We start from the raw sequence: 21,899 nt of genomic DNA, 5'->3' as shown, positions 1-21,899 counted from the left end.
TTGAAAGTGGCAGCATGTCACATATGCTGCCTGTGTCCTGCCCTGGAAGCTTTCCGTCTGGCCTGTCCTGCCTCCTCTGACATATAGTAACATAGTAGATGACGGCAGAAAAAGACCTGCACGGTCCATCCAGTCTGCCCAACAAGATAAACTCATATGTGCTACTTTTTGTGTATACCTTACCTTGATTTGTACCTGTCCTTTTCAGGGCACAGACTGTGTAAGTCTGCCCAGCACTATCCCCGCCTCCCAACCACCAGCCCCGGCACAGACCGTATAAGTCTGCCCAGCACCATCCCCACCTCCTCTGACATTACTTCTTTTTCCTGCATGGGTGGGATGGGTCAGAGGGAAAGCTTTGGACCAGGCTGCAGGCAGCATATGTGCAACGCTGACGCTGGCAAGGATCAACAGAAGACCACCTTTAATGCAGACTGGAGCAGGGGTGGGTGATGTCGGATTGTGCCAAGAACAGGGCTTAGTAGTGGAAGAGAGTAGAAGAGATGTTTGAAGGAGACAGGAGGTGCTGCAATATGATTAATTTTTTAAAATTGCGATTAATGATTAATGCGTTGCCTGCGGAGTTAACTGCGATTAAAATGCAGCCCTGTTAAAGACTGATGTCTCTTGTGGGTCAAGAATGAAACCTACAATAGAGCAGGAAAGACAGATTGTATTTGACTGGCATATGAATTATCTGCTACATTAGTACAGAGAAATGTAATAAAGCAAAAGGGTTTTATGGCTGTTAACTGCTTTATTGATTATTATGTAATTAGACATCCAATAATTTTAATGCAATAATTATAAGCTATAAGTTTAACACTAATAAATCAGAAGTACCTTTTGATACAACATGTCAAAAACTTTGCTCAGATACAAAATATAAGTTCTCAAATTCAAATCTAAAGAAACATATAAAAATATATTCTTCATCTTTAGTAATATTTAGGCAGGAGTGCAATATTTCATGTGCAAAGATCTGGTTCACGGGACCGACACCGACATAGTCATCAGCCGTCTGTGTCATTTTTTGGTGAGATGGTTATTTCAAGTTCATCACAACGTACAGTTTTTCTCTGAAAAAAAATGTTTTATCTTCCAAAAAAAAGGCATTGATTCTTCATTAATGGAGGAGGAGGAGGAGGACTGGCCTGGGACGGACATCACTGCCGCTCTTCCTTGAGCTTCAGCGTGTAAAGATCCGTGCAATGGAAAATAGAATCATCAGTGTGAAAACTCTCAGCCAGGATTACTCTTCTGACTTCCCTGCTCCGGTTTTCAGGGATGGTCTCTTTATTTTGCACTGAAAGACAAAGAAGCGGACCGGACCGTAATGTAACTCCACAAATTGTTCCTACCACACTAATGAACACTTAGGCTGGTATTCCAGAAGGGCAATTGCTTATAGAATTCACACTTATCACACGTCCCATCCTCAAGCTTTTGAGAATTTAACTCTTACCCTCCTGTTTACTATGCCGTGCTAGCGGCTGCCATGTGCCAGGGGCCAGTGGCGTTCCTAGGGGGGATGACACCCGGGGCGGATCGCCGATGCGCCCCGCCCCCCGGGTGCAGCGCGACACCCCCCCCCCCCCCGGCGAAAGGACACCCCCGGCGAAGGCACGCCGCTGGGGGGGGGGGGGTGCCGCACGCCTGTCTGCTTCGTTCATTTCCATGCTCCCTCTGCCCCGGAACAGGAAGTAACTTGTTCCGGTTCCTGTTCCGGGGCAGAGGGAGCACAGAACGAACGTAGCGGACAGGCGCGCGGCACCCTCTCAGCGGCGTGCACCTGGGGCAGATCGCACCCACTGCCCCCCCTTGGTACGCCACTGCCAGGGGCATAGGCAGGCACCTAATTTGGGTGGGCCTGGGCCCAACATGGGTGGGCAGAAGAACTCCACCCTGTCCGACAAGTGATTTGGTCTCTCCCTCTCTTGCCTGCATGCCATATGGTCTCTCAAACATCCCTCCTCCCCCGCATACCTTTTAAGTAGCAGATTTTCACCAGCAGCGAGCAGCAACTAATACAAACTGCTCATGTTGGCCCCACAGCCTTCCCTCCGATGCAACTTCCTGTTTCCGCATAGGTGGGAATACGTCAGAGGAGAGGCTGTGGAGCTGGTGCGAGCAGTATGTATCAGTCGCTGCTTGCTGCAGGCAAAGATCTGCTATTTAAAAGGTACCCAGGAGGGACAGTTGTTGGGAGTTTTTTTGGCTGGTAGGGCTTGGGGACCCCTGACAGACACTTCATAGGTGTGCTGCTACTGGGTGGGCCTGGGCCCACCCAAGCCCACCATTGGCTACGCCACTGCCATGTGCTAATGCCAACACAGGGCCTCATTTACTAACCAGTGGTAAGCCCAACGTGGCTTACTGCGCGCCAATTTGAAGCTACCACCAGCCCAATCGCATGCCATTTCTCATGCTAGGGAAAATCAGGCCCTAGTTTTTAGCACGGCGCTATCCCAGCTGTGCACTACCCGGTTCCCGCTGGGTTACTGCGGGAGCCCTTACCGCTACCTCAGGGGGTGGAAGTAAGTGCTACTCACTGCATGGCTATGTGGTAAGAGCAATCTTACCGCGCGGCCATGTTTTTTGGCAACCTTTTTACTCGCTGTGGTAAAATGGCCCCCGCTGCTAGTGCAGCTTAGTAAAAGGGCCCCTCACTTTGAATGGACTGTGTCGGCATTGCCATGTGGCTTAGGGGCCCTATTACTAAGCCATGGAGGGCTCTACACGCATGCAGCGCGTGCCAAAATGAGACTACTGCCAGGACACCACACCCTCCATAATGCCTGGATTCTTTATTTACTTCCTCCTACGTGTGCCGGTTCCAACCGCTCCCTGCAGGTGTAGCGCATGAGCCTTTACTGCTAGATCAATGGGTGTCCTTAAGGGCTCAGACCGGTTTTGGGCACGCCCTGGTTTCATTTTTACTGCAGGTCCTTTTCCTGTCATGTTAAAAAAACCCACCATTTTCTGTAGATGTGGTAAAAACTGGCCCGGTGTGCGCCCAAAACACGAGCCTACACTAGCGCAGGCCACTTTTTACTGCGGCTTAGTGAAAGGACCCCTTAGTGATTTAAACTTGCAAAGGTATCTGTATAAGTGGCATTTATGAGGTCAACTCCACTGCTGACCACAAGAGCATGTGTAAATGCCAGGCCTCTTGTCTATATGCGCAGGATATAGTGAACTGTTGAGTTCTTTTGGTGGATGTCCCACTCCGTACATTTCTATTTGTCTGTATGAACCAAAGATCTAGTTTTCAATCATTCTAACCATGCACCAACGTTATCGCCTTAACACAGACCCACCTGGATCGATGGATCAACTTTGTCAAGTCGGGGTTGCCAACTCTTCAGAGTGGGCTGACTTACAGATGAAGTGGACCACACGAATGACTCCTTCATCTTAGAAAAGGCTGAAAGCACAAAAGCATCAACACAAGGAGGTCATGTTCCATATGTAAAGCATAATTGCGCATGCATAAAATAGCTCTTTTAAAGTTGCACAAGGGTAGTATACACACATAAAAAGTAGGTAGACAGCGCGCTAGCATGTCCACATGGACATTTCCAGGTGTGCAGTTTGGGTAGAGCAGGAGCTGAGTTGCAACATGCATGTTATTGGGTGTGTCCATGCATAGAACATGTTACGTTTACACTGTATTGGAGCGGGTGTAAATCTATGAGCCAATGGCAATTATGGGAGGAGCTTATTTTCTAACAGGACATAAGACCTTTCTAATCTAGGTGCATTTTATAGACTTCCAGCTGGATAATTTTCAAAGCTATTTCCATGCGTAAACCAGTGTCTTATGTGTGAAAATAACATGTCAAAACAGGTCCCTGAGTTTATGGGGTGGATGTTGAAACTCGATGATGTTGGTCATTTTCCAGGTGGTCAAAGTGTGTATTGTAAATGGACCAGGGAAACTTCCCAAGTTACGTTATGTTATGTTTATACAGTACTTGCATTCCACAAATACCACGAATAGCTCACTGCTCATCACAAAAGATTAGAATTAACCAAAAGAAATATCGATCACGTCAACTAGAAACTCCATAACTAAGAATACCATCAAATTATCTCATCGAATAAGAATGTCTTAAGCGCCTTTCTAAAAATAAAAAAAAACTTGTCAAAATCCAAATCTGAATAGGCAACATGTTCCATACGGAAGCAGCTTGATAATAAAGGGAGGAATCAATGATTCTACGTTTAGTAACTTGCCTGGTAGAAGGAAAACATAGTAGCATTCGATTTTGAGTTCTGCCTACAGATTGCATATGAAGAACCATCCAACTGGTTAGATAGAATGGAGCTTCACCCTACATAATCCTAAATATCAAAGTACAAAGGTTCAACTTTGTTCCAGCATATATTGGAAGCCAACGTAACTGAAGAAATGGCAGAGAGGCAGAGTCATATTTACTGGCTGAATTTATCAGCCGAGCAGCCATATTGTGAACCACCTGTAAACGCTTAACCAGAGTTTTGGAGTAGCCATGGCAATAACCCAGTCTGGATAGTACTAAGGCCTGGATCTGTGATCTAAGGGGCTCTTTTACTAAGGTGCACTAGCATTTTTAACTTGTGCTAAAAACAGCTGGTACTAAATGCTGAGACGCCAAGAGTGGAAGTCTCAGCGTTCAGCGCCAGCTGATTTTTAATTCGAGCTAAAAACAGTGCACCTTAGGAAAAGGCCCCCTAAATTTGCTCACTTCAGAATGTTGACGAATTGCTCTCAATTGTTTATCATTAAAAAAAAGATTTCTTAACAAGTGATTTAACATGGTCAGAAAATGTCAAATAACTACCTACCTCCACCCCTGATATTTTCAAACATAAATCAAAGGTAAAAGTGTTGGAACCAATGGAAAATGGTTGAGACAACTCAGGTGAATCAATGGGACCCAACCATAAGAATTTTAAACAATTACATACAATCCAATTCTCGATCAGATGAACACAGGAAGGTACCTTACTCAACGTGCTTGACCGATCGCCTATCACTGGAAATAACATGGTAATATCGTCCTCATAAAATAAGATGTTTAAATTAAAACAATGCTCTATTTGTAATACGGAAGCTGTTGTTTATTGCATTAAATGTCCTTGTGGATATTACTAAATAGGATACACAAGGTGTAGAATTAAACGCCGTATTGCTGAGCATGTGAGCAATATACGAAATGACAGGAGAGAGGACCCTCTGGTTCAACACTGGCACACAGAGCGTCACTAGGTGGATGATATACATCTTTCTAATTAGATTGTAAGCTCTGTCGTGCAGGGACTGTCTCTTCACGTTCAAGTGTACAGCGCTGCGTACGTCTAGTGACGCTATAGAAATGATAAGTAGTAGTAGTAAACTGCCAAGAGGGGGGAATGTTTCGCAGTGGTTGCTAAGGACTGATTTTTATGCGGAAGACAGTTGCCCTGGCTGGATTGAACATGGAAGTTGATTGGGCAGGACTATGAAAGGTCCGGGACATGACGTCAGTTCACTATTGCTGCTTCCGTTTTTAAAAACGGCGGTGACTGGTGGTGTCATTTGTTGGTTGATATAGAGAGTGGGAGTTTTCCACACCAGTGAGTCATGGTATTTTTTCGTACAATATATATTTTGTGACAAGGATTTTCATTTTGTTTGTTTTTTGTAGTGTATATATATTTTTATATCCCCCTGAGGAAGCCCAACTGGGGTAAAACACAGATCTGTGTGGGGTGTTTGGCATACTGTTTTCCACATCTAGAGGAGAACTTTATGGGCACACGCTTTTGGTCTTTGCACATTCATTATATATATTTTGGAATATATTATTAAATAAATTAAGTTTATTTTTTATTATTTTTTGATATAGTTGCATGTTGAATAAAGCTTTTCTGTATAATTTATATTCTATAGTTTACCGGGTCTAGTTTCAGGTAGAACTCTTTTATTGATTATAATTTAAGTAGCTAAACTCATAATTTATATAGCATGTGGATGTGTAATGCCACTCGGTGCATACTTTTACCTGTGATGAGCACAGATGTTCCTGGGGGATAGAACTGGGGCAGGGTTTCAACTTATGTAAATACTTGTGGTTTTCTGAAAGCATAAATGTTCCTCAAACTTTTGTGCATGGTAAAGAGCAAGTGTAATTTTCCGTGTAGTAATATTTACACGAAAAGGCTGTGTGAAATTTCCTTTGACATCTGATATAAGTTATGCACAAACTGGTTACACAAAATGAGAAAGGATGATCTTGGAATAATGATTCATAGTTTCCTATGAAAGGCAGAAAAGTCAACTTACGCCTAAATGGATTGGCCTTCCAAAGAAAATCCGTCTTTAACAAACTGCAAGAAAGGACATGAGTAAGACACAGAACAGATTCTCCATAGATTTGCTTCAGATGACCTTTTTCACGCTAACATTCCTTTCTCCTCTTCAGTGTCACAGTATCTCCTGTTCTGATTCATGATGGCTTGTAACCAGTCTGTCTGACTAAATCTTTGGTCTAGAAATCTCCTGCTACTAAATCCCAAATCAAGCATCAAAATCTCTTTCTTCTCACCTAAGAACACCAGATGTAATTCCCTCATCTCCAAGTCTCCTGCTCATCATACTGTACGTTGCACTGAGCTTCAAAGGAAATGTTTGGATACTGCCATATATAGGTTTGGATTTGGGATTAATTACTCACCTTTCTTGACCTGAGTTCAAGGAAAATTGAATAAAGATACACAAGTTATTCATCTGTCCAAGTAGACCTTATACTCTAGGTTGTACCTGAGGTGACCTAGGGTTAAGTGTCTTGCCCAAGGTCACAAGGAGAGTCGGTAACTGATCCCTGGCTTCTCTGGTTCGCAGTCTGCTGCTCTAACCACTAGACCTCTCCTCCACAGCGGTAAAAGTGCCACAAACAACATGGCAGACCAGATTCTGTGCTCTTAAGAAACGTTTGTGTGTCCAGGGAATGCGAGGTCACTTTTGGCTGTACTAGGACAGAGATGTTCCAAATATATTTCTTTATTTGATTTGATAACACACCTTAATTAGAAAGAAGCAGAGAGATTGTGGATGCTTGTCAAAGTGCTTTGCTCAGACAAATGGTGAAGGAACCCACGAGGGAAGGGGCAACTTTGGATGTAGTGCTCACAAATGGAGGAAGTGTTTCCAATGTCCTTGTAGGTGCTCACTTAGGCAATACTGATCATCACACAATATGGTTTGATGTAAGGGGAAAGGGAAATGGGACTTGATATACTGCCTTTCTGAGGTTTTTTCAACTACATTCAAAGCGGTTTACATATATTCAGGTACTTATTTTGTACCTGGGGCAATGAAGGGTTAAGTGACTTACACAGAGTCACAAGGAGCTCCAGTGGGAATCGAACCCAGTTCCCCAGGATCAAAGTCCACTGCACTAACCACTAGGCTACTCCTCCACTCATTCCACCAATAAGAGCCAACCTCATCAGTGATGTCACAATGGCTTGATTGCCCAATACTTCTAATACTGTGATGTCATAATGGAAAGGGGGAAAGGGAAATGGGACTTGATATACTGCCTTTGTGAGGTTTTTCAACTACATTCAAAGCGGTTTACATATATTCAGGTACTTATTTTGTACCAGGGGCAATGGAGGGTTAAGTGACTTGGTAACTTCAAAATTAAAATTACCCTTTTTCCTAAATATGAATTGTGAATTATGGTTTTATATAACATTTTTAGTCCTATAATGATCAATAATTAGCATTATACCATATATATATATATAGAACGATTAGGACCTTTAGAAATTTAGAAGCTCTGATAATTTTATTGTATTTCAGCACATGTAATAAGTTTTAAAAGATATAATTTTTAGTAACAGTATGAGATTCATCGATAAATATAAATTTAAAGATGAGTTATTTGAACTTTTTGACTAGTTTATTTAAAATATGCATTCTGTCTGTTTGTTTTCCATTGTTTTTATATTGTCTTCGGCTAGTTTCCTTCTTAAAATTGTACTGAAAGAAAGCACTGGACCAATGATTGTAGTTCATTTGTTTTTTGTCTTTTATTGTATATTGATTAATCTTTGTTTATAGTTTAAGATGTTTAAAATCGATATGTTTTAAATTAAATTTAATTTGTTTTATTTAGACTCCTGACGCAGGCCAGTTGGGCCGAAACACAGCTGTGTCGAGTCATATCACCTTAATAAATTTATTTAGTTTTTTTCATTTTGCTTGTGTCGTCTCTTTTTTTGATTTTTATATTTTTTTCATAATTTTGTTTTTTATAGTTTTTTCTTCCTTTTGTATTTTTCACTTTTTATTATTTTCTTTTTTTTCCACTGTTCTTTTGTTTACCTTTTGTTTTTATCTTTTGTTCTTTCTCTTTTCCTTTTTTCTGTTTTTTGCGTCATCTTCGCTGTTTTTGACTAGGGTTAAGTGACTTGTCCAGAGTCACAAGGAGCTGCAGTGGGAATTGAACCCAGTTCCCCAGGAGCAAAGTCCACTGCACTAACCACTACGCTACTCCTCCACTCCACTCCACATAAGAGCAAAAGCGGAGTGCAGATGCACAAAACTCAAAGTACTAGATTTCAGACATGCTGGTTTTGGTAAAATGGGGGAATGCCTGAAGAAGGAGCTGACGGCAGGTGTAAGCAATGGAGAAGTGGAAGCAGAGTGGTCCAAGCTAGGGGCGTAAGCTGCTATAAATATTGCAATAGATCTTTATATAAGGAAAATAAACAAAAACAAGAGAAACAGGAAGCCTATATGGCTCTCCAAACAAGTGGCCGAAAAAATAAGGGCAAAAGTGGCTGCGTTCAAGAAATAGCGCAACGTCATAGAAAAGGTTACCAGATTAAACTGAAAGACGCAAAGAGGGAAATACGGCTAGTGAAAGCACAGGCGGAAGAAAAAAATGGATAAAGATGTAAAGAAAAGTGACAAGATCTTGTTCAGATATATTGGGGAAAGGAGAAAAGCTAAGAATGTACATAATAAGTACATAAGTATTGCCATACTGGGAAAGATCAAAGATCCATCAAACCCAGTATCCTGTTTCCAATCCAGGTCACAAATACCTGGCAGAAAAACAAAGAATAGCAACATTCCATGTAGAACCCCAATGAGAAGCAAGATTCTAGAATTCTAAAGAATAACAAGATTCCATGCAGAACCCCAAAGAGTAGCAAGATTCCATTCAGAATCCCAAGCACATAAGTACATACGTGTTGCCATACTGGGAAAGACCAAAGATCCATCAAGCCCAGCATCCTGTTTCCAACAGTGGCCAATCCAGGTCACAAATCCCCAGCAAGATCCCAATGAAATTCTAAGACTGAAAGATGCTGAAAATAACTTATGTGGAAAGTGATGAGGATCAAGCGAACGTGCTAAACAAAATACTTGTCTTCGGCTTTCACAGAAGAAAATCCTGGAGAAGGACTGAGGGATATCAAACACTGGGGGACTAAGGAGGCAAATCTGCTAATCCTTCCAGTGGAGCGCTGTTCAATTGGGAGTACTTTCCTGAAACCAAGACATCCCGGGGAGCAGGTGGAAATCCTGGTGTTGATCTACTTGAACATAGACACGAATTCGCCCTCCCAAACAGGAAAAATACATTTTTAGGTCCTCCCTACTGCTCCTAAAACACACACACAGACCACGTCTCCTCCGTGTCTGCTTTTTCCCATCTTTCTAAAATTGGGATTTAGACATGTCTGCAATATAAACATCTAAATGCCGGTTGATGCATGTCTACAATGCAAATAGCACCTCTGAGATAAGCATCATGACCTTGTTACTAGAAGCTCTTTGAAGCTGGCACCAGTGACAGTGAAAAATGAAGCCTTTAGCAAAACGTATGCTCAGGGTGTCAGTCAGTCAAGACATAGGTCTCATCCATGGCATTTTCCAAAATTTCTTTTTTGAAACTTGTCATACTCCTTTTCATGTAGTTGACATTCTCTTTTGATGAAGAAGTTATTAGTGGCTGGGGAAAGAGTTCTCATAGCCAACTGGAATAAAATGGTAGCCACTTAAGAATGGAGGAGTAGCCAAGTGGTCTGAGCACAGGGCTGACATCTGGAGGTGGCTGGTTCAAATCCCACTTCTGCTCCTTGTGATCTTGGGCAAATCACTTAACTCTTCATTGTCTCAGGTACAAACTTAACCCCCCCCCTCCCTGTTTACTAAGCCACGTGGCAATGGCTGTGTCAGCATCAGTGGCGTTCCTGGGCTGGCTGACACCCAGGGCGGATCGCTGATGCGCCCCCCCCTGCAAAATTACACCCCCCCCCCGGGTGCATTTTTACCTGCTGGGGGGGTGCCGCGCGCCTGTCGGCTCCGAGTCCACTCATTCCCTGCTGCTCCCTCTGCCCCGGAACAGAAAGTAACCTGTTCCGCACAGAGGGAGCAGCAGGGAGGGAACGAGCGGACTCGGTCAACAGGCGCGCGGCATGCACCCGGGGCGGACCGCCCCCACCACCCCCCCCTTGGTACGCCACTGGTCGGCATTGTTGTGTGACAGCCGCTAGCACAGCTTAGTAAACAGGGGGGGGGGGGGGTTAGCTTGTAAACTCAACAGGGAAATATTTACTATACCTGAATACAACTTGCCTTAAGCTACTGGAAAAAAAAGGTGATCTAAATCCAAATAAATAAAAGAGCTGAGATTAGTGCCCAGACGGACAGTTTCCTCTTATCTGCTCATTTGAGGGGTACCACAAAGCAGATGTGTAAATTACAAGACCCTAAATTAAGATGCTCTGACAGTCTCTCCTTATCTTTGGCTGACCTGAGCATTGACTTTCTGTACAACACTCCAGGCGAGGAAAAAGGTGAGGGGGTCTCTTTCTACTTTCCTTTCTTTTACATGCCATGCGAATGTTATTGCTTGCATGCATATTGCGAGGAGGGGGGGGGGGAGCAGTTTTCATGCTGCTCACATCATTGCAAAGTCTATGAAAAAGTACCCACGGATCCCTGGAGCTTCTTTACCTGCAAAACAGCGTCTGTATTATGACCTGCCTCTGTTAAATGCAATAAGTGAAAATCATAGAATAACACATGTCCTTTCAGCCATAATTATGAGATTAATAACTCCTTTCTACGTGTAACAAAATATATCAGTTCTTTTAACAGCTTTCACTTTCTAATTTGATAAAATGTACCTTTTTTGTGTCTACTGAATATTGAAGATAATGTAAATCTTAAAAAACAAAAAATCACCAAAACCTCATCCTACCTTTCAGCGTCCCCTGGTGGTTTACTTTTCCTCCTGCAACAGTAAACAGTGAGGATGATGACGAGCCCCAGTAAGAAGAGGAAGGCCAGCGATCCAAACAGAATCCCAAAGAAAGCCCCAAGGTTCATGGAGAGGTCCTGGCAGCGATCGCCAAAGGGTATATAAATGGAGAAAGGCACACAGCTATAAAAAGGAAAAATCAACAGCATGTTGGACACTGTAGCAGTATTCGATATCGAAAAATCACTCGTTTTGGATGCACCTATAAAAACGTATGGAAGAGATGAATTTATAAACCTCACAATACCACACTGGATGTAACCGTCTCATGGCCCGCAGCAGTCCTGGGACCTTCACCTACCACCACGGTCAAAAGCCCAAATTATAGCAGATCCCTGTGATTATTACAGCAAAAACCAGAGAGACGATCCCCCTCCCAGAGAGGAAGCACTGCCGCTCCTGGGACAGGTCTGGCCAAGCAACCCAGCCAGTTCCGTTACTTCCCGATTTCTCAGAAGAAGTAACAACACAACCTTAGTAAAGCCTCCTGTGAAAGCAGAAAGGAAGGGCAGTGCTAGACGAATCACAAGTAAAATTAATAAAAAAAACAACGACCTAATTCAATCTAATACGGTCACTTTTATTCTGCTTAACCTAGAAGCTCAAGGAGCATCACAAAAGAACAGACGAACTGGGCCAAAATCTCATTAATTACAGTATCACGAAAATCAAACAAAATAAAACATGGATAAGATGATACCTTTTTTATTGGACATAACTTAATACATTTCTTGATTAGCTTTCGAAGGTTGCCCTTCTTCCTCAGATCGGAAATAAGCAATAGCTGACAGTGTATATAAGTGAAAACATTCAAGCATTACTATGACAGTCTGACAGGGTGGGAGGATGGGGGTGGGTAGGAGGTATGCATGGGGACATCAAAGCATATCATTGATATTCTAACAGGATGGGTGTGGATAGGTGAGGGGTGGGGTGATCAACACCCTGTCAGACTGTCATAGTAATGCTTGAATGTTTTCACTTATATACACTGTCAGCTACCATATTTGCTTATTTCTGATCTGAGGAAGAAGGGCAACCTTCGAAAGCTAATCAAGAAATGTATTAAGTTATGTCCAATAAAAAAGGTATCATCTTATTTTCTTTTCCATGTTTTATTTTGTTTGATTTCTATTGATAACCTTAAGAGTGGACTAACACGGCTACCACACTCCTCTACTTAAGTATCACGAAAAGAAAGTCAGCTGGCTAAATCAACATTTCAAATGTCGCCTAACTACTTAACAAATAGCAGCGAAATAGATAAGATTTCAGAAGCCTCCTAAATGTGACATGACATTTAGTTGTTCTTATACTACGAGGACCACTACCTATGACAGATCTCTTTCTGGTAGATAGTTTCTGACGTACGGAGTTGGAAGGTATAGTTAGTCTAATGTCCTGTGATGAGCCTAGAGGTCTGACAGCTGAATAAAGTGGAACTAAATCACAAAGGTAAGGAGGGGCTGAGCCATTCAGTATTTCAAAAATAAACATCAATAGCTTAAACAGATGCATAGCCAGACCTTGATTGGGGGGGGGGGGGGGCCTGAGCCCAAAGTGGGGGGGGGGGGGGGGGCACATTTTGCCCCGAGTCCCCCTGCTCCCTGCCGCAATCCCACATAGCTGGTCTGGTGGGGGTCCCCAATCCTAACCAGCAGAAGCCATCCTGTGGCGATATTCACCACCGCGCTGCCTTCCCTGCTTTCCCACCCTGGCACACATGCTCAGTTTTAGTGAAATTGAGCAGGCGTAAAGCTCACGCGTGTTCAATTTCATTTAAAACCGAGGATGTGCGCGAGGGAGGGGGAAGCAGGGCAGGCAGCATGGTGGAAAATATAGCCACAGGAAAACTAAACCAGCACTCTTTGGGGGCCCAGGCCCCCCGTGGCTACACCACTGGCTTAAATTGTATTCTGGCTCTGACTGGAAGTCAGTGCAATCTTATCAAAAGCAGGGTGGTATTTTCCCCTCCCCCCAAAAATCAGTTTGGTTGCTGCGTTCTGTATAATCTGCAATTGCGCAGCTGTGAAAATCAGGTAAACCTAGCAAAACAATGTTAAAGTAGTCTAATTGACTCATAATTCTTCACTATTTGTAATTGAAAGAGATCTAAAAATGGTTTAAATTTGAAGTAAAAGCTTACATTTAGCAAAAGTTTAACATGTTTTTCCAAGCACCTCCCTTCAGTCCGTTCAGAACTCTGCTGCACGTCTTATCTTCCGCCTTGACCGATATATCACCCCTCTCCTCAAGTCATTTCATTGGCTTCCGATCAGGTACCGCATTCAATTCAAGCTTCTGCTACTAACCTACAAATGTACTCGATCTGCAGCCCCTCCTTACCTCTCAACCCTCATCTCCCCTTACGTTCCTACCCGTAACCTCCGCTCTCAAGACAAATCCCTCCTTTCAGTACCCTTCTCCACCACCGCCAACTCCAGGCTCCGCCCTTTCTGCCTCGCCTCACCCCATGCGTGGAACAAACTCCCCGAGCCCATACGCCAGGCCCCCTCCCTGCCCATCTTCAAATCTCTGCTTAAAGCCCACCTCTTCAATGTCGCCTTCGGCACCTAACCTCTACCCAGGAAATCTAGACTGCCCAACTTGACATTTCGTTCTTTAGATTGTAAGCTCATTTGAGCAGGGACCGTCCTTCTTTGCTTATTTTGTACAGCGCTGCGTAACCCTAGTAGCGCTCTAGAAATGTTAAGTAGTAGTAGTAGTATGTTTTTCCAAGCACAGCATAGAATCAAATGTCACTCCTAAAATTTGTTCCAGGTGACCTGTACAGTTCGATGTTTTAAAAAGCCAGCAAACCACTTCAGTCCATCGTCTGAGATACCAAGTTGTATTAATCTTTCAAGAAGAATTTCATGGTTAAGCAAATCAAAAGCTGCTGATAAAGTCTGATCAAGGTCGATACAATCTTATCCAAATTCTTCCTTAAGTTCACTGTTTCCATATTGTAGTCAGAGCGGAATTCTAATTGCATAGCGTCTAGTAATTGGTGTTGAAAGAGTTAATCTTGTAAATTCATTCCTACCACTGCCTGAACCATTTTAGCCACAAAAGGTACATTGACCACCGGTCTATAATTGGAGCAGAGAGCAGGATCCACATTGGAGCCTTTCAATAATGGTGTTAATATGATATGGCCGACGTACACGGAAGAACAAAGGTCCCGCAGACTTGAAACGCACAGAAAACAGTGAAGGTGATTCAAAAAAATACGTTGACAATGCTCAAAAGGTCTAAAAGTTGTTTTTGGAGAATAAGGGGTCCTTTTGCAAAGGCAAGCTGAAAAAATGGGCTGCGGTAGTGTAGGTGCGTGTTATGGACACGCGCAGATCCATTTTTCAGCGCACCTGTAAAAAAGGCCTTTTTAAAATTTTTACTGAAAATGGATGTCCAGCAAAAAAAAAAATTGGCGCATGTCCATTTTGGGTGGGAGGTCTTAGCATCAGCCATTGACTTAGCGGTAAGGTCTCTCGCATTAACCATGCGGTAAATCGCCTACGTGCATCAAGTTGGGGTTACTGCCCAATTTCAGCCATGGACGCCTAGCGGATGCACGTCAAAAATGAAATTACCGCATGGGCCACGTGGTAGCTGGGCGGTAACTCTGAATTGACGTGTGTTGGGTATGCGCAAGCGCGTATGCGGTTTAGTAAAAGGGCCCCTAAATGTTTAGACCTTTTGAGCATCGTCAACGTATTTTTTTGTCACCTTCGCTGTTTTCTCTGTGTTAACATGATATGACCTATTTAATTTTGCATATTACCTTCAGACAATAGTTGATCGATTAAGTAGGTAATTTTAGGGAGAAAATATAATGGAAGTTTCCTCTAATTTTAGCTGGACAAAGTAGTTAGGGAGTGAGATGATACTAGCTGTAAGTTTTATGGAAAGAAAATAAAATAAACATTTCAAGTTGAAAAAGAAATGTGAGCTTTCAGGACTTCTAAAGGTCTCTTCCAATGAGAAACTCAGAGCATGTATATCTGGATAAATCTTATATTATCTACTAAAAGGACTCGGAGCTGACAAGAGTCCAATTTTAAAAGAAGGGTCGGTTTACTAGAAGTCAAGGCATTTGTCAGTATCGCTTCCGATATATTTTCTGAACCATTACCCCAGTCATTATCCTAGAAATTTGAATTTACATTACCTGCAGACTGGTCCGGTCTTGGTGTGACTGCAAACGCCACCATTCTGACAGTACTTTGTGCAAAGGGATTCGCACATGAAACTGGCAATGTTCAGTTCATATCCACTGTATCCGATGCTGTCGCACGTGAAATAGTCCTTCAGCTTGTTCACAGGCACTGCAAAAAAAGAAAGCTGTTTTGCTCTTTTTCCATGCAAAGAGTCGTACACTATCTCCTTATTTCACTAACCTTAGTCCCTAAATGTAAGCGCCATTTATGGACTATGATTCTAGAATATGAGCAATTAAATGTGTAAATGGAACACTCAATGGTCTTCTATAACGTCAGCAAGTAAGTCGAACACCCCCAGATTCTGTAAATGGCAGCCGAATTTGAGATCCTACGTAAGTACATAAGTATTGCCATCCTGGGACAAACTGAAGGTCCATCAAGCCCAGCATCCTGTTTCCAACAGTGGCCAATCCAGGTCACAAATACCTGGCAAGATCCCCAAAAAAGTACAAAACATTTTATGTTGCTTATCCCAGAAATAATGGATTTTCACCAAGTCTATTCAATAACGGTCTATGGACTTTTCCTTTAGAAAGCCATGCAAACCTTTTTTAAACTCCGCTAAGCTATCCGCCTTTATCCTTTTTAGATAACAAGCCATTAACAATCAATACGCGATTATTGATGTTAATTGACACTAATTTGGATTTGTACAAGGATCTGTGTGTGATTGTATAACGCTGTGTGCCTAAATCTTCTCACGTGCAACCGAAAAGACAGCATGCCCTGATATTTCTTTTAAAATGGTCGCTACATCGGCACTTAGGTGGCCATCCGGCAACATTCAGTGTCAGATAAGCCGGCTATCCGGCACTGAATATCGCCGATTAGAGGTTTAAAGATAGCCAGTTATATCGCGCGAAAATAACCTGCTATCTGCCGATTTTTAAAGGCAGACCAGCTAAGTTTGGTGGGCATATATGGTCGCCACAACAGGTAGAATAAATTTGGCCGGTCTGACTTTAATTGGCCAGCGCTGAATATCAGCTTGGCCAGTTAAAGTCGGACCGGCCAAAATTAAACCGGATATTCAATGCTGGTCAATGGAAACAGCCCAGGATTGAATATTTGGGTTTAGCAAGGACCATAGCCTGTGGTCTAACTATTGAGCAGTTACTTCCTGTGTGTATAGATGCTGCCCATAGCTCTGAAGGAAACGATGACACTGAACTGTTCTGCTGGTTGGCATTTGATGAGTTTTTATTGCTATTTATTTAGATTTTGCTCACACCTTTTTCAGTAGTAGCTCAAGGTGAGTTACATTCAGGTACTCTGGATATTTCTCTGTCCCAGGAGGGCTCACAATCTAAGTTTGTACCTGAGGCAATGGAGGGTTAAGTGACTTGCCCAAGATCACAAGGAGCCAGCAGTGGGATTTGAACCGACCGGTGCTCTAACCACTAGGCCACTCCTCAATCTTGCTATTCTTTGGGGTTCTACATGGAATGTTGCTACTCTTTGAGATTCTGCATGGAATCTTGTCACTCTTTAAGATTCCAGAATCTTATTTATTTAGATTTTGCAGTAGTAGCTCAAGGTGAGTTACATTCAGGTACTCTGGATGTTTCTCTGTCCCAGGAGGGCTCACAATTTAAGTTTGTACCTGAGGCAATGGGGGGGGGGGGGGGGGGGTTAAGTGACTTGCCCAAGGTCACAGGGAGCAGCAGTGGGATTTGAACCGGCCACCTCTGGATTGCAAGACCGGTGCTCTAACCACTAGGCCACTCCTCCACCCCAAAGAATCTTGTTACTCTTTGGGGTTCTACATGAAATGTTGCTACTCTTTGAAATTGTGCATGGAATCTTGTTATTCTTTAGAATTCTAGAATCTTTATTTATTTAGATTTTGCTGACACCTTTTTCAGTAGTAGCTCAAAGTGAGTTGCATTCATTCAGGTACACTGGATATTTCTCTGTCCCATGAGGGCTCACAATCTAAGTTTGTACCTCAGGCAATGGAGGGTTAAGTGACTTGCCCAAGATCACAAGGAGCAGCAGTGGGTTTTGAACTGGCCACCTCTGGATTGCAAGACCGGTGCTCTATCCACTAGGCCACTAGGCCACTCCTCCACTCCCACATCAGCCTGAAATAGACTCAAGTTCAATGTGGTTTACAAACAAGGAATACTATGCTGTTTGCGCCGCTTATACGTTATGGTTTGTGAGTAGCATAAAACAGAGAAAGAGGATGAACTTACACGTGATGACGTCTTCTGTACGTGAGAGGTTAAGTTTCACAGTTGTCCTTGATTTTCGAGATATTTCAGCTTTGAAAGCATTTTCAACAGCCGTACGTAACTTCTCATTTAGGAAGGTAATCACAGTAATGTTGCCACTGTAGTTAAATTCAGATATCAGGTTTCCCTCGGTGGCATTGCTGATATTACAGAGGAGGAGGAAAACAGGGGAAATTATTCAGGAAAAAGAATGCATTTCACGTACCCAGTTAAAAAGAAAATAAACTTATTGTTATTGAGGCCTGAAAGGAGGAAGAAAGTCCTAACAAGCCATTGAGATCAAAGCCTCTGGAAAATGACCAGGCTGAGAGGCTAAGTTTAGCTGCCCAAATGCTAGGTGGACCCAGGGGTGACCTTAGGTTAGGGAAATAAAGCCAGACAGTCAGATTTACTGTAGATGCTTCAATATCCAGCTTGAATCTGATAGGCCACCCTCCCTCCCTTCATCCCAAGTGTCATTTTTGAAAATGTTATAATTGCTTTGTATCGCTCCATGGTGCGACCGCACCTCGAATACTGTGTGCAATTCTGGTCACCACATCTAAAAAAAAGATATAGCGGAATTAGGAAAGGTATAGAGAAGGATGACAAAAAAGAGGATCGGACAACTTCACTAGGAGGAAAGGCTAAAGTGACTCTTCAGCTGAGGGGAGACATGATAGAGTGGAGTGGAACAGGTAGACACGAGTCGCTTATTTACTCTTTCCAAAAATACTAGGTCAAGGGGGCACACAATGAAGCTACTAAGTAGTAAATTTAAAACAAACCGGAGAAAATATTTCTTCACTCAACGTGTAATTAAACTCTGGAATTTGTTGCTAGAGAATATGGTAAAAGCAGTTTAGCTTAGCAGGGTTTAAAAATGTTTGGACAACGGCTTATGGGCTTTTCTTTTAGGAAATTATCAAGGTGGACTTCTATGTAGGATAAGCAGCATAACATCTGTTTCATTGTTCTGGGATCTTGCCAAGTACTTGTGAAACAGGATACCGGGCTTGATGGGCCTTTGGTCTGTCCCAGTATGGTAACGCTTAGGTTCTTCTTCAGAGCCGGTAGTGGGAGGCGGGGCTAGAGGTTAGGAGGCGGGGATAGTGTGGGGCAGACTTATACAGTCTGTGCCAGAGCCAGTGGTGGGAGGCGGGACTGGAGGTTGGGAGGCAGGGATAGCGCTGGGCAGACTTATACGGTCTGTGCCAGAGCCAGTGGTGGGAGGCGGGGATAGTGCTGGGCAGACTTATACGGTCTGTGCCAGAGCAGGTGGTGGGAGGCAGGGATAGTGCTGGGCAGACTTATACGGTCTGTGCCAGAGCCGGTGGTAGGAGGCGGGGCTGGTGGTTGGGAGGCGGGGATAGTGCTGGGCAGACTTATACGGTCTGTGCCAGAGCTGGTGGTTGGGAGGCGGGGCAGGTGGTTGGGAGGCGGGGCTAGTGCTGGGCAGACTTATACGGTCTGTGCCCTGAAAAGGACAGGTACAAATCAAAGTAGGGTATACAAAAAAAGTAGCACACATGAGTTGTCTTGTTGGGCAGACTGGATGGACCGTGCAGGTCTTTTTCTTCCGTCATCTACTATGTTACTATGTTCTGTTCTGCTGTTCCTCCTTCCCACCCTATGGTAAGTTATTTTTTTAAAGAGTTACCACTACTATCCTCTGACTAAACTGCTATCCTCCCACTGTCACCACTCGTCCCCAATCCTGCTGCTGTCAAAAACATTTTTTTCAAATTTCTTTGTGGCTACCTCTTTCCCTCCAGGTCTTCTGACTGTAAATAAAGAAAAGATTTGCAAGAGATCCTCTCATGCCTTCCTTGCTATCCAAAACATGATAGAGTAGGGGCTTGGAATTCCCCCCCCCCCCCCCCATGTCCAAAAAAGAGGGATAGGGGATCCCACAGCATTAGCATCACTAAAAACTCTGAAAGCAGCATATATGAATGTTCCAGGAAGAAAAGGGAAGGGGAGTATGTTCAAACCAAAGGCTCTGACTGACAAAGTCAAAATCTGGGTAGCATGTGTGTATTCAGTGTGCTCTGCCCCATGTGGGGTAAGGAAGGCTGTGGTCGGCATTGTGCAGTTGAGAAATGAGTTTGTGTTGAGTAGGGAAAGCGCTGCTGTACACTGCCTTGGGTGAATCTCTTCATAATGGCGGTTAATAAATCCCAATAAATAAATAAATTATTGTCATTGTGTTGTTGAGGAGTGTATTTCTGTTAACTGACATTTTGGGGGGTAGAGAAGTCTGCAATCCTGTTAGGAAATCAGAAGCGGCTTGTTTGTGGTCTGCTGCACCAGCTCCTTCTGTGTACCCGAGTACTTACAGAGTAATGTTGCTGTTGGCCTGAAAAGCCTTCATCGGCAGACTCTCCATGATCAAAGCGACCTGAAACAAAGGAGAATCGGGTTTTACACTGGAGTAACGGGACGCAGTAAAGCAGGCAAACTGCTCTGAAGATGCCGGGTTAAAATACACAATGGAAGTTTTTGGCTTTATGGTTGTCACCTATAGGGTAATTCTATAAAGGGGCCCCTAGAGGGCGCCTTATTGGAGTCTATTCCATACTGGAAACTAGGGGGTCCTTTTACGAAGGTGCGCTGAAAAGTGCCTTGCGGTAGTGTAGGCGCGTGTTATGGGCGCGTGCAGAATTGTTTTTCAGCGCACCTGTAAAAAAGGCCTCTTCCTTCCCCCCCCCCAAATAGACGTGTGGCAAAATCAAAATTGCCACACATCTCTGATCTTACCGCCAGCCATAGACTTAGTGGTAAAGAATTTCGGCAGTAAGAACCTACGCGCATCAGATGCCACTTGGCGTGCGTCCAAAAATAAAAATTATTTTTCAGATGCACATAGCAGACGCACGCCAAAAATGAAGTTACTGCAAGAGCCATGCGGTAGTCGGCCGGTAAGTCCATTTTGTCATACGTTGGGCTTAGTAAAAGCGGCCCCAGGTTCCTGCTTTCCTTCCTAGAATACCAGTCTAACTGGGTATAATTGCAAAAGAATGTTTCCACCAGCCACAGAGCTGATATACATCTTGCATCAGGATTCCGGGGATAAGATATCTGTCCTGCCTATGGATACATCCGACTGTAGACTCCACATGACTGATGATACGCGTGTAGTCACAGAATCACATGGCCAGATCTCAGGCATTCATGTGCACACGTATAAGCTGGCAGCCATGCAAATATTATGTTAATACCTTCTTTATAGATTTACCCTCTTCATGCCAGAGATTGATACCTACTGGAATTTTTTTTTTACATTTGTACCCCGCGCTTTCCCACTCATGGCAGGCTCAATGCGGCTTACATGGGGCAATGGAGGGTTAAGTGACTTGCCCAGAGTCACAAGGAGCTGCCTGTGCCTGAAGTGGGAATCAAACTCAGTTCCTCAGTTCCCCAGGACCAAAGTCCACCACCCTAACCACTAGGCCACTCCTCCACTGTTACTACTATTTGAGATTCTACATGGAATGTTGCTATTCCACTAGAAGTCGGCCCTTGCAGATCACCAATGTGGCCACGCAGGCTTCTGCTTCTGTGAGTCTGACGTCCTGCACGTACGTGCAGGACGTCAGACTCACAGAAACAGAAGCCTGCGCAGCCTTCTACATGGAATGTTGCTAGTGGAATAGCAACATTCCATGTAGAATCTCCAATAGTAGCAACATTCCATGTAGAATCTCCAGTAGTAGCAACATTCCATGTAGAATCTCCAATAGTATCTATTTTATTTTTGTTACATTTGTACCCTGCGCTTTCCCACTCATGGCAGGCTCAATGCGGCTTACATGGGGCAATGGAGGGTTAAGTGACTTGCCCAGAGTCCCAAGGAGCTGCCTGTGCCTGAAGTGGGAATCAAACTCAGTTCCTCAGCACCAAAGTCCACCACCCTAACCACTAGGCCACTCCTCCACTACTATTTATTATACATTAGGTCAAGTTCAAAATTCTTCTGCTTGTTCATAACTCCTTTTTCCCACCATCATATCTGTCCTCTCATCTTACCCCTCTGTATTCTCCTCCTCCCACTCAATCTCAGCGCACTAATCGTCTACCCGTTTCTTGCATCCGCTAGGAATCCACATGACAATTTGTGTTTTTCTTCATTGCTCCCTCTTTTTGGA

At 43.6% G+C, this 21,899-nt stretch overlaps 1 protein-coding gene across 2 annotated transcripts in view; it reads right to left on the bottom strand.

Moving 5' to 3' along the window:
• Positions 1-387: 387 nt before the first annotated feature.
• LOC115478588 overlaps positions 388-21,899 on the bottom strand; it is a 119,700-nt gene continuing 98,188 nt past the window's right edge. For both annotated transcript variants that reach the window (XM_030216061.1, XM_030216060.1), the window contains 7 exons: positions 20,091-20,152; positions 17,734-17,912; positions 15,484-15,640; positions 11,253-11,435; positions 6,311-6,354; positions 3,321-3,427; positions 388-1,306 (listed from right to left, as the gene is read on the bottom strand). In XM_030216061.1, the coding sequence (XP_030071921.1) occupies positions 1,253-1,306; positions 3,321-3,427; positions 6,311-6,354; positions 11,253-11,435; positions 15,484-15,640; positions 17,734-17,912; positions 20,091-20,152 (786 nt within the window). In that variant the 3' untranslated portion in view covers positions 388-1,252. The remainder of the gene's footprint in view (positions 1,307-3,320; positions 3,428-6,310; positions 6,355-11,252; positions 11,436-15,483; positions 15,641-17,733; positions 17,913-20,090; positions 20,153-21,899) is intronic.

This window comes from Microcaecilia unicolor, chromosome 10, assembly GCF_901765095.1.
Source record: "Microcaecilia unicolor chromosome 10, aMicUni1.1, whole genome shotgun sequence".
NCBI classification, from domain to species: domain Eukaryota; kingdom Metazoa; phylum Chordata; class Amphibia; order Gymnophiona; family Siphonopidae; genus Microcaecilia; species Microcaecilia unicolor.
Note: the sequence above shows the minus strand (reverse complement) of the source record. Positions and strands in the feature narration are given on the sequence as shown.